Consider the following 13,592-nt stretch of genomic DNA (forward strand, 5'->3'; position numbering starts at 1 on the left):
GGCAATTAGAGGACCTAACCACACGATGATGGAATACTCCTTACTCAGTCGGTGCAACCACAAAGCAGGGCTCGATGGTCCAATGGCTTACTGTCTCGACTGGCACATAGGGCCTAATGGTAGAAGTCAGATCATCCCTGGGGGATATGATAGCATTCATTGAGAATTCTTCAGGGAAAAGACGGATGAGAGAAGCTAGTTCTGATTCCTTTTTGCGTGATTCCTATACCACTTCTAATTTGATGACCTCGGCTAGAGCTGGAAAAGTAACCATGATGTGGGGAATAGACATCCCTTGGCCAATGCACTTCCTTTTCTTTCCTCTAGAAGTCTGGAAAAGTTCTTCATCGGAGGGGTTGTAGCCTAGACTGATTCCTCCTTTGTTGTCTAGGAGTTCAATCAGAGAAGCATTCCCATGTCCAACGGCACCCAGGCCTTAGCCTATTTGATAGCCAAATTTGAGCATCTCCTTGGCAGCCATTAAAGTAGCAGAGGGCCATGTTGACTCAAGTTCTGAAGCTCTGGAAATCATGGAAACTAGCTCAAAACTGTGGAAAGTTGCCTTCGGAAAGGCATTAGCACCAATGTAGGGGATAAAAGTCTCCTTGAAGATGGTTAGGGGCTCTTCTGCCATAATAGTGATCAACTGATCCTTGGAGGGGAACTTGAGCCTCCAGTGAACAGTAGAAGCAACTGCACCCATGGCGTGTAGCCAAGGCCTCCCTAGGAGCATATTATATGGGAAATCCTCCTTGATGACTTGGAAGTTGACTAGAAAGATCTGGGGCCAATTCCAATTGCTAATTCGATCTCGCCTTGCACCTCTTGAAGAGTGCCATCAAAGGCTTTAATGATCATAGTGGTAGGGCGAGTAAGAGTAGTATCCACATTCATGCGCTCTATTGCAGACATCGGGCACACATTCAGAGCTGATCCATTATCAATTAGTTCTCTGGAGAAGATCATATCTTCACACTTTACCATAATGTGCATAGGCAAAGTATGCTTTCTACCTTCTGGTGGTAGCTCATCATCTGTAAAGGAAATTTGGTTGGTGGTCAACACCATTGAGACCATACCCTTAAAGGAAGATTCTGTGACACCTGTAGGAACACATGTCTCTTTCAAGACTTTCAAGAGGGTCTCATGGTAGACATCGGAGGATAGCAACAGTGCTAAGATAGAAATCTGAGCTGGCGACCTGTTTAGCTATTGAATCACACTGTATTCTGAGTTTCTGATAATTTTCAAGAATTCCTCGGCTTCTTCGATTGTAACCCTATTCCTGAATGGCTCGACTGTACTCTTGCCAATCTCTTTCCTTCTCTTTTCTAGCTCCTCGAGAGTATAGCAGCAGCCACTCCTAGTAAGCCCAGATAGACTTGAAGAGATATTGGAGCAGACCTCCTCTTTTCCGGTTCGAGTGGAGATCAAGGACACATCATATTTCCAGGGGACACGATGGCTATCTTCATAAGGGAACGACTTCGACATGCGAATGATAACGCCCTCGTGAGTTTGCAAATTGGGTGTTATGGAGAACATTTTCAGATTAATGACCATCAGACTTGGTAGAATGGCTTCGAGGGCCTTTGAACCGAATACCCCAGAGATTCTTGAGGTAGGCCTCGACAGAATAAGAGGATCGAAACCTCGGATAGCAGGAACAATATTGGTTCCCTCCTGAACTGATGATGAAGCTAGCCTTACAACCGCAGGCAATGCAAGAATTATAGGAGTGAATCCTTCGATGGCTGGCAGGGCTTACCCTTTTCTAGAATCTAATGACCCTGAATCTGTAGGTGATTCTATGATCTCCTCAATGACTACTAAAGAGGGAGGTACTGAAGTAACCTTACAAAGACGTTTCTGTAGATATTCGTCCCAATCTTTACTTGACCCAACTGATATAACATTGTAGCTAGTTCTTGACTGGGCAGTTGGAGGACATAGGATGGCTGCCATGCAATTGCCTCTTCGTACAACCTCTCTTTCAATTCAGATAATACCATGATCGGCTAGACTATGAACCTGTGCTTGGAGCACTTTACAATCAAACAGGGCATGCTTGTCTCCACTATTGTAAAATGAGTAGATTCCCCAATCAAATCTTGGGGTTCCTATACCTTCAAGATCAAGGTGGCTCTTTTGGACCAAGCTTGGAGCAGGGCCTTCCATGGGAATGACGACAAGGAGAAATCTGGAACCCTTTCTTCCATGGCAATGATAGCATTCACATTCCCTTCCTGATGGGGAGGCAAAGGGTTGGTAATGATGTTCGGAGCGGCTGCATTTCGAACTGTATCAACTTCTTGTTGATGAAATCCTGGACACGGTCTCTCAATTGGTATCATTCTTCAAGGGTATGTCCCTCAACCCCGAAATGGTGTTCACACTTCATGGACGGATCAAAGCTGAGTGGGAAAGGACCTTCTTTGGGCCTTATAAAAACCGGGGTCACTAGCTTCCTTTCCAGTAGGTAAGCATAGAGATCTGCCATGGGCATGGGTAATGGAGTGTACTTCCGGTTTTCTCTCCTAAGGGGACGAGGTGGGTTTGGCCTCCCTCTCTGATTAAAGGCTGGGTTAGGTGCTTGAGTAGACTAAGCCTGTTGCTAATAAGGTCTTGCAGCTGGGGTTGCATAAGTAGTAGTAATACCCCTAGGCCTTTCTGATGCATTGTCAATCATGTGCACATTGGCTTTCTTAGTCTTGCGGCTGGTCATTTTCTTGACTTGTTGTTCAACCATGGAACTCAAGGATTTGGGATCCATGATCTTCTTGCTCCTAATACCTTCGTCAATACACTCCCCAATAGGGATGAGGCTAGCAAAATGAGTGACTTGGGTGCTGATCATCTTCTCATAGTAAGGAGGCTTGAGGTTGTCAATGAATCATTTGATTATCTCATTTTCCATCATTGGGGGTTGCACTTGTGTGGCTAGCTCACGCCACCTTTAGGCATATTCTCGAAAAGATTCCCCACTCTTCTTCTCTGTTCTCATAAGGACCGTGCGGTCAGCAGCTATCTTAGTGTTGAACTTGTAGTATTCTAGGAAAGAGCTGGCCATTTCCCTCCAACTCGAGGTCTTTTCAGGTCTCATGTACCATGTGGCCGCAAGGCCAGTCAAACTATCAAGAAAAATCTAGCAAAGCAAAGGATGATTATTCCCATAAGGAGCCATCTTCCTACAAAACATGCGCAAATGCGGACAAGGGTCTCCAGTACATCATACTTGATGAACTTTGGTGCCCTGAACTTGGGAGGCATAATGACCTGAGGGAAGTTGGTCAGACTATCTAGATCAACACTTCCATGGGTGCTGGAGCCCTCTATGACACGAAGCTTCTCAGCTAGAGTTTCCTCTTGGCTTTTGACTTGGCCATACCCAGATTTGGGGGTCTTATCCTTAGAAGTACGGTTTTCAGAACCGGACTGGACCGGGAGGTCAGACCGTGAAAACCGCAAACCGGGATGAAAACCGGTTTTTTAAGCCTAAAGAACCGGATTTTTTGTTAATTCTGTGAACCCCTAAAACCGGGGTTGGACCGCACAAACCGGTGAGAACCGTGCGGTCCAACCCCTTAGCAATTAAAAAAAAAAAAAAACTTAATACAATTTTATTTTACTTAATTAAATTATCCATCTCTTACAAGGAATAAAAAAAATTATAATTAAAATCCTTCAAAGATATTCAACTTTACTTCAAAAATTAATAAAATTTTTTAATGTTTTCATGGTTATTATTTTATTTTATTAACTTTCTTATTTAATTATTAAATATATGCTTGAAAATCATTAAATTTCCCTCACACATATAGGTATATTGTCAATTTTGCTAGTTTTATAAATTTAATATTTATATTTAGGCTTTAATTAATTATTAAATTAATTATGATGTCATCACGGTTCGACCCCAGTTTGACCTCGGTTCGACCTCAAAAACCTTGAACCTCTCCCTTTTACAGTTCAATGAATGGTCCGGGTCTGAAAACCTTGTGTAGAAGGATTTGTTTCTTAGTCATTGCCTTGGGGTGGTATATTGTGGCCCTGATCCTATTCTAGTGGGGGGTGATTTTCATTCTCAGTTTAGGGACCTCCTTGATTATGAATAGAAGAGTTCTATCCTCCTCCTACAACCAGTTGTTGCATCATACGCATCATTTCTACCATTTGCTCCTTCAGAAGAGAAATTTCCTGAGCATTTTCCTCATGGGGAGAAGTACCACTAGTAGACATCTCTCTTGTGTGAGACCTAGTGACGATGGGACCATGACGTGGTGGTAGCTTAGATTGTTTCTTTTTAGCAATCTTTTGATCCTGAGAAAGAATAGGAGGTGAAAGAAATAGGGTGCATTTGACAATGTGGAAACACAACACCAAAATCAAGTTAGTTTATGCCCTTGCTATTTAACATGCACCTACCATTTTCAGAAAAAATTGGCTTTTGCACCCTTGATCAGGTATTCAACATGGTGAGTTTCTACTATAATGCGAGATTAATGCATGAGACTGGCAAGTAACCGTAACTTTCATGACATGCTGGACAATGCGGGATGGGCCCTGCTTTTGGTTACATGGAAATAAAATGCTTGTACAAGGTTTGCTTTTATAATACTGAGTTTATCGGCTCCAACAGTGGGCCTTTTGCAATCCAAGGAAATGTAATTACAAGGGTAAACTTGGTTCTTGACAATGTGGACTTCTCGGGGAAGCTCTTGGCAACTTGGACCTCCTGGCAATTTGAACAGCATGGATCTCTTAGACCTTTGGATCTCTTGAGGGAGCCTATGGACTCTTGACATCTAGGACCTTTTGGCAACTTGCACCTCTTGGCAATTTAGACAATATGGATCTCTTAGACCTTTGGATCTCTTTGAGGACTTAGGTGTCCTAGCAATCTTTTTTTGATCTTCCTTGGGAGAATTCTTGAACTCTTGATGCTTTGGAATTCTTGACAGCGTTTCCTTTTGAACGTAGTTTCGGCTAGTTGCCACAAATTATATCTTTGCATAATTAGGTGACAGGACCATTTAGTGTATGCATGAATGCCCTTGTAGGGTTGTAAACCCATAGGGATAGGGTATGATCTAGCATGTATAAGCAACCGGGTTGCTTTTCCTAGGGATTTAATCAGGGATGCTGTGCAAGCAGGATAGAACTAACCTGGAGTAGAGTACAATTTCTTTGGTGCAAGCAAAAAGGGCACACCTGTTACAAAACACTTTCCCCTGACTTCTAGTCCTATAAGAGTATCCTTTCCTAGGATTGGATGTTCACTCTTTAGGCTTTACCTAGTCCTCATGGGCTCTGGGCTTAATCTAGTCATCACGGGTTTGACATAACTAGGCCAACTGTATGCAAAGGCTTAACTGGTAGGTTTTTCCTATCCTAGGGGGGATAAATCGCCATACCTCTCCCTTCATGGAAGTTGTGTGACAGGAAGGATCGAGGGGGACTTTTCAACGACTCATGTCCACCTATGGACCTAAAAGTGCCTACAAAGTCAACCCCAGATCTAACTATGGGTAACACTGTCGATGTTTGTGTCTGGGCATCTGTAAATGGGGTGATGAAATCCCCAAATAGATGTGGCTACGCCAGCAGTGCAGAGCTCGGGTTCGGCTCAAAAAGGGTGTATGTGTCATGCAATCCTTAATGAAAGGGAAAGACTTTTTCCAAACACAGCAGATATATATATATATATATATATATGAAAGCAGATAAAGGTGTAGCAGAAATTAAATTTTGCTACCCTATATTTTTGCATGTGAAGGAAAGCAGTAAAGCATGTAAGGAAAGCGATAAAGCATGTGAGGAAAGCTGTAAAGCCCCATGAAAATACCTCACACCCCTTTTTGGAAAACGTTTTTGCTATTTTGAAAATTGTCCACTAGGATATAGTAGAAGCCTTTTTCAAAAAGAAAGCCCTGGAGACCAATGCCAATTTCCGTGTTTTTGAAAGCTAATGTCCAAAGATTATGGTTTTATCAAAAGCTCTAAAGGCTAAACTCTTATCAATCCCCAATGGAGTTGCCAGTCTGTCAACGCCCTGCCCAGAATGGAGAACCATTGGGCCCTTGTTCGACCACCCACCGCGGCGACGTACCCGCGCATGCAGGGCCCATTAAAGGCCCCTCTCGATGGTTGGCATGGTTCACACCGAGCTTCAAGTGCTCTCTCTCTCTCTCTCAGTGGAGGAAGGTAGGTCTACCTTTGAAGGTGTGGCAGGAATCTTGGCCAAATTTTAAGGGAATTATCAAAGGTAAGTGAAGTCACCACCAATCATTGGGTTTTTCTAAGGTATGATTGGTCACCTGTTTCTAGTTGATTTTATTATCAATCTTAGGCTAAGAAAAATGACATTTTTCTTAATCTAATGTGGATGGAAAAATATCTTGATTCTTGAATTCAGAAGTTTGGTTATGTGTGGGGTAGGTGTTAAGCACCCAACAACACCTGTCCAAGGACAGTCCTTTGTTTTGATAAAACCTTAATTTTCGGAGATTAGCAGTAAAAAACATGATTTTGACATTGGCTTTTGGGGCTTTGCATGCATGGGAGCTTTGAGGTTTGGCTTTTGAATGGATGTGGTCCCAATCTATGCTTTCCTAAGGTAATTGAGCAAAGTACCAGATTTCCACGGTGAAAATCCGGTGACATGTCACCTTACTTTCACGGTGGAAATTAGGCATCGCTTTGCCTTAGGTGGCACGGACTATAACAGTCACACTGAAAGCGGGCGAGCAGGTATATATATATATACATCATACACAATGCAAGCACATAGAGTAGGAAAGTAAATGCCTACATCCCTAGAGCATGGCCCAAAATATAGGTACAGGAAAGTAAACAGGGGTCGCCATACTCTAGAGATGAGAATGAATGATACACAACATGATATACCTAATACAACCCATCCAAGAGAGAAAGGAGGGAGGAGGAAAGGGGGTTTAAAAGAGTACATAACCAAATGGGAGAGTCTAGACCCTTAAAACTACTGAACATTGCTGCTTGGCTTATATCCACATGCTCGCATCCTCGCCTTTTTTCCTTATGCCTGGGAGACCATGCCCTAGCTCCATGCACCCTCGCTCTGTGTGTGTACATCCAAAGGCAAAGACAAGAAACCAATAGACAAGCAATGGAAGGAGAAAGATGCAAAAAGCATGTGAAAGAGACATAAAGTAGACAAGCATGATAGACATGGCAAGCATAGCATGTGGCAGGAGACATGACGAGCCACAAGATAAACAAATAATCAAGAAAGCAAGAAAGCAAACAGGTAAGCAAGCAAAAAAGAAAGAAGACAAATAAGAAAAAAGGCAAACAAAAGGTGGTGTCTATGAAGGACAAATGTAGGTTTGGTTCAAATGTTCATAGCTTCATTGTGTTGAAGCATGGACGATGCACTAGTAAGCAGGACTCATGCATGAAAATGTAAGCAAGCACGTAAGGATGCATAGAAAGCCAATGAGTGGCACAAACAAGCATGGTAAGCATATCATCTCATAGAGCGGAAAAGGGGAAAGGTATGCACGAAGCAACCAGCATCATGGTGATGCATCCCAAATGGTTACATCCAAACAAGGCCTCATGGGCGACAGGTGTAATCACACAACCACAAACCCACTATGGGGTGTCAAGCATGGCAAAGCCTAGAACTAGAAAGGCTAACATAGAAGATAAAGCATAGAAGCAAGCAAACATAGACATGAAAATAGGAATGATCCAAACCATTTTGATGTGGGCCTTGGTGTATGGACGATGACAAAGGCCATAGGGTCTAGATTGGGTCCTAACCATTAGGCCAAAACACAAGAAAGTGCAATAAAAGGTACAAAAAGGCTACAATAGCACATGGCATGACAAACATAGCCTAGGCCTAAGCACATAAACATGGCATGAAGCATGCAAGCACATAGATGATGGCACAAATCATGTAGAGAACATAGATCCAAACACATAGGCATGTGAAAACATAGGTCAAGACTAGTAGGTATAGAAACATACACATTAACATGTACAAGCCTAGCACATAAACATGGAAGAGCATGAATCCAAGCATATAAGCATGTGAAAACAAGGTTCTAACCATATAGCATGGAAATACACACATTAACACATAGATCCAAGCAAGGCATAACTAACAACATCATGTAAGCATATGAGCATGTTACCCTAACATCAACATAGAACAAAAAGAGGAACAAAGCATAGGAAAACATGGCATAAAGCACAAAGAATGTAGATCAAGACAAATAACATGTAAACAAGCATGGAAGAACATGGATCTAAACTAAGAACACGCTAGGAGCAAGATAAAGCAAGAAACATGCTAAGGAAAGCAATAAATCATGTTATTAAGGCATAAAAGAGCAAGATCAACGCTAGAAAAAGATTTAGAAAGTTAGGGGTGTGGATAGTAGCTAAAAAGCTACATCCACATACCTAAACCCCAAATCTAAGGTGTAGAACCAGAGAGATGAAGATCGGGTATAAGAACAATGCCTTGTATTTTTGGTGAAGAATGAAGAATCAAGAGACTTTGATGTGTTTTTTTGTGTTTGAGAGAGAGGAAAAATGTGTAGAAAACGTCTAGGCAGAGAACAAACCTAGAAAAGTCTTCTCTTTTTTCATCGGGGGGTGCCTGGGGCCTTTTATAGTCCCTGTGCACTTTTTGAGGTGGCAGCCCTTCAAGGGCCACCATCTTCAAACGGCCTCAGATCGGGTCGATCTTGACCCCCTTAGAAAAATCTTGACTTCATGTTTCTAAAAAGGTATGGAACTTGAAAATCCAATGGTTGGATCAAACGTTATGGCTCCTGGAAGTTAGAGGTGCATCGATCAGTGCATTATCCTGGTTTTCATGATATCTCGGTCGTTCTAACTTCGATTTCAACCCACGAATAGTCCTTGGAATGAGAAGTTGATAACCTTTGTAATGACATTGGCTTCAACCTGTTTTGACGACCAGATCAAAATTAGGGTTTCTAGGGCCTGCCGAGAGTTAACTTCAGGTTAAACTTGGTCAAACTTGCCAAAAATCTCCCAGAAGCTCGGGTTTGATGTAAAACCATGAAAAATGTTGTTTTGTGAGGATTTTGACCTTGTTTGACTTTCGTTTAACTTAGGGTTGACCAGGGGAATTTTGGTAATTTTAATTGAAAAAGGCATTTTGGGTGCTCAGGTGTCTAAACGGGTTACACCACATCATTCTAGATGTTCTCATGGCCCCATGGAGAGAAAATAATATTTTTTGACTTTCGGGGTCTGGCACGCAGTCGAGGGCGAACAAAACACGGTATCAACAACTATCACAAGCATTCTCCACAATTACCTTATCGGTTGTGGAGCAAAAGCCACATTTATCCTCATACTCATCAGGAAGATCACTCAGAGAATCACTCAAGGTAGCAACCAACACTTTACCTTTTGGATTCTTGGTCTTCTCCTTCATAAGATAGTTTGGGCACTCTATCCTCATATGACCAAAACCTTTGCACTCATGGCACTAGATGAGGAGTTTCTTATTCTTGCCCTTCTTAGAGGATTTAGATTTCCTTGGGGTTTTGTTCTTATCCTTTTTCCTATTTTGGAGAAGCTTGATAATTTCATTAGCTATGAAGGTTAAGTCCTCATCTTCATCCTCATCTTCATCTTCATCTTCAGAGTTATCACTCTCTTCCTATACCCTTAAGAGCAATGTTCCTACTCTTTCCACCTTTTCCCATTTTACCAAATCTCATCTTATAGGTTTGAAGGTTCCCAATAAGCTCAGTCAAAGGAATTTGATCAATGTCCTTTACTTCTTCAGTGGTAGTGAACTTGGCATGGAATTTTTCAAGTAGGGACCTAAAGATTTTCCTAACAATTTTAGGTTCCGCAATAGATTCTCCAAGATTGAAGGTAGAATTCACAATATCCTTGAGTTTAGCATAGAACTTATCAAAGGTCTCTTCCTCCTCCATCCTTATTTCTTCAAAACTGCTGATGAGTCTTTGAAGCTTAACGGTCTTCACTGTCTTGGTATCTTTGTAGGTGATCTCAAGAATAGTCCATGCTTCCTTAGCAATTTTCGTGGATGATATTTTCTTGAATTCCTCATTGGCAACACCACTAAACAAAGCATTTAGAGCCCTACTATTGAAATTTGCCGCTTTGATCTTTGCTTTATCCCAATCCACCGACGCTTCTTTTGGCTTAACCTAGCCGACTTCAACAGCTTGCCATACTTTTTTATCAAAAGCCTGCAAAAAAAGCTTTCATACAAACTTTCCAGTACGCATAGTTAGTACCGTCAAACAAAGGAGGAATCAAAAGAGATTGTCCACGATTCATGACAACGGGGGTCAAAGATCACACTTAGGAAATTAATCTAATCAGAGTGTACCTGCTCTAATACCACTTGTTGGGAAATTTAGACCCCGGTTGATAGAATTAACAAGTTTTAAACCCAACTTGTTAGTTAGATTTATTATGAATAAACCTTGTTAAAACAAACAAACATCGATATCATGTTAATATCATGCACAACAGAATAGTTAATAAGACAAGATATGATAACCTAGGAAAACCAATGAAACAAACTAGTTTCACAGTAAAAAACCTGGGGGGAAACCTTCCTGAAAAGCAATTTACTGTAGTAAAAAGAAGTTTCAGATCTAGTACAAAACTTTTGTCCCTAGACTCTACAATTCTCGTAGATGAACTTACAGTAGAAAACTTTTACCGCTTCAGAACCTCTGAACTCTTCAATATATGAACGCCACCCTTTTGCACGGATCCCAGTACTTGGCTAACTCTAGCAACTTGAAGATGTTATTAGTTGCAAAGTTCTTCACTTCATCAACAATGAAGATCAAGAAGTACTTGGTTACAAAACCCTAAGGCGCAAAAGATGCAATAACTTCTTGCAGAGAGAATAAGGCACTAGGTCACTTTCTGCATGTGTTCTCCGTGTATAACGGCCTTTAAAATAAGCCTTATATATGTCTAGGGTTGTGAGAAAAGAAACTTTACACATACATGTCAACTAGGGCCAAAAATCAGATCTAGAAATTCTGATTTCGTAGATCTCGATAGATTTAGCTTTTGTCGAGCTTCGTTCTTAAATCTCGATAGATACTATTTCTGTTGAGGTACCTGTCAAGCTTTAATGAACAGTTTTCCTTCACTTGTTTCTTGGTCCAATCTTCTTGGCTTTAATACTTGACTTGAACTCTTGTTTCTTGAAGTACTAAACCCATCCTAGATCTACCCAATTACAAGTAAAGAGCATTTTGTCAAAGAATTAGCCAATTACATAAAATATGTCCTTAACAAACATGTCCATCCATTGATGCATAGGTGTCGTGGGGCAGTGAAGTAAGGCATGCATTCACATGAACATGCATTTGTTTGGATATTTGATTTTGATCTTGCTTTGATGAACATGAATGTATGTTTGCAATGTTTTGCCTTGTGTATGATAACATGTTTTTTTGATCTTAACATGTCTATCTTTCTACCTTGGATATGATATATGTTTGTTTGTTTGCTTTTTTGGATATGATGTGATGAGATGTGTAATAGGTGTATGCTAGGGTTTGAGATACAATGAGATGCATGATAGATGTATGTTAGGGTTTGGGATGATATGATGCCATGTTGTTTGCTAGATGTATGCTAGTGTGTGTATGAGTCTAGAATACAAGTTTTGAATATTCCTTTAATGAGATTAAGACGTAAGACACAATGAGTGGAAGCCGACCCACGGGTCGGGTGGGGTTGGGTGCTTAACACCTTTCCATCCCTATACCTAAACTACGGACACATGCTCTGGTAGTAGATCAGTCCTTCCACGAAGGGCGTTATATTTATGGTTCCTAGACCTAATCTAGGTGGTAACTCCATTTTCTTTTCTCTGTCTTGGTCCACTTGGCTGAGGCGTATGCCCCCATTGTGCCCACAGTGGTGACTCCACTAGGGATAGATTCCAATATGTCTTATTTCTTAATCTTGATAAAGACTTATTCAATATTTGTTTGCACACACTTCAAGTGATTTTTTTTGTCCCTTTCACCCTGTTTGGTGATGAATGGGAAGGTGGAGGCTCCATTCGGGCAAGAATTTTCTAGAATTTATCCCACAAATTCACAATCTTTACCATTACCTATAATGGGCTTTGAGTACGTTAACGGTTTGCCACCAATCCACTACGATCCATTTAGGCCCAAGGTTGGAATCATGGCCCACTTAGTTATGAGTGACCTACTGAGCTATCCCTTTAGCTCTAGGAAACCTACCTACACTTAGAGAGATCTTAGATCCTATCAATAAGAAGGTACCCTTTATATCTCTTGTTTGTTCAACCATATATCTTATGTCACCTAATTCTAAAAGGACAAAAAAAAAAGATGTAAAATTTTAGGATGGCCTAAAAGTTATGGCATACCCTAAGATGTTAGGATAAAAGAAAAGAAGTTCTCACATATAAGAGGCTTGTCCCAAAGTCCAAAGGTATATCTTAACTTGAAAGGTTCATAGGACCATAGCCTAGTTACTATCATAAGCCCAAATTGAAAGGCCTCTTGAAAAGGTGGACCTTAGGCCTAAGGGAACAAATATGCTATAAACTTAGCATCCAACATCCTACAAAGCCAATATGAAATTCCCTAATCTTGGGCCTCCATGTTGTATGCCAAAGCCCAAAATGATGAGAAATTCATGGACTTTGAAAGGAAGGCTACATTATATTCTAGCTAGAGGGCTACTTCAAAAAAAAAATGATGATAATGAATGGAAAAAGGAAGAGCCCAAAGGTGATGGATATATTGTAAGCCCATATTTGAGACAAAAGGTTGAAAGTCTCTAAGCACAGTCTAATGAAAGCCCAAGAGAGTAAGATGAGAGCTTTATTGTAAATGGACTAAAGCCCAATGAAACAAAGGGCAAGGTTCATGAGAGGAAAGGGAGTGATTTTGTAATTGGGCCTTCATTAAAATGGATTTAAAGACTTTCTAAGAAAATCTGAGTTAATAAAACAAAGTTTTTAATTGAGACATGGGCTTAATAAAATGAGACTTCTTTTTAAGCATCATTGCACTACTAAGATTGAACAAGCACTTCCCCACTCCAATTTGGGTTCAAGAGAAGAACGAAAGGTGTTAGATTAAGGTTGAAGTCACGCATCAAAAAGAGACGTTTTAAGAAGAAGTATCTCAAGAAGAAATGGCTGCTCCAATTGATGACACGGTAGCTCAAAAGATATTCAAAGCAATAGAAGAACAAGGCGATACTCTCAAGAAGATGAGAGGTCGTCTCTCCAAACTAGAGGAGAGTAAGCTCAAGAAACCTGTGCACATAGAGATACATGAAGAAGAAGAAATAGAGGAATGGGATGAAAGAGACAATGCTGATTATGAAAGAAACAAGCAATTTGAGAGGCTTACAGTGGACACCATGGCCATGAAGGAAAAGATGGAAAAGATGCAACTAGCATTCCGCAAGGCTCAAGGAATGGATGAGCTCCAAGACTCCCATCGCATTGCCTCTCAAGTTCAAGATTTCTGATGTGGAAAATTTTGATGGGACTGGAGATCTAAAGCAAC

The 13,592-nt window shown here is 40.9% G+C and overlaps 1 protein-coding gene across 1 annotated transcript; it reads right to left on the minus strand.

The window, feature by feature from the left end:
* Positions 1-9,514: 9,514 nt before the first annotated feature.
* Positions 9,515-9,971, minus strand: LOC126713083 (uncharacterized). The gene is made up of 2 exons (XM_050412736.1): positions 9,810-9,971; positions 9,515-9,688 (listed from the first exon to the last, which is right to left on the minus strand). Exons 1-2 carry the CDS (start codon positions 9,969-9,971, stop codon positions 9,515-9,517), a joined length of 336 nt encoding a protein of 111 aa, XP_050268693.1.
* Positions 9,972-13,592: the final 3,621 nt, after the last annotated feature.

This window comes from Quercus robur, chromosome 1 (assembly GCF_932294415.1).
Source record: "Quercus robur chromosome 1, dhQueRobu3.1, whole genome shotgun sequence".
NCBI lineage: Eukaryota > Viridiplantae > Streptophyta > Magnoliopsida > Fagales > Fagaceae > Quercus > Quercus robur.

Bases quoted from the DNA above. Each gene is read 5' to 3' on its own strand.
- LOC126713083 (XM_050412736.1), bottom strand. From the start codon at position 9,971: ATGGAGGAGGAAGAGACCTTTGATAAGTTCTATGCTAAACTCAAGGAT. The intron at 9,689-9,809 runs GTAAAGGACATT...TTAAGGGTATAG, and splicing joins AGTTCACTACCACTGAAGAA to GAAGAGAGTGATAACTCTGA.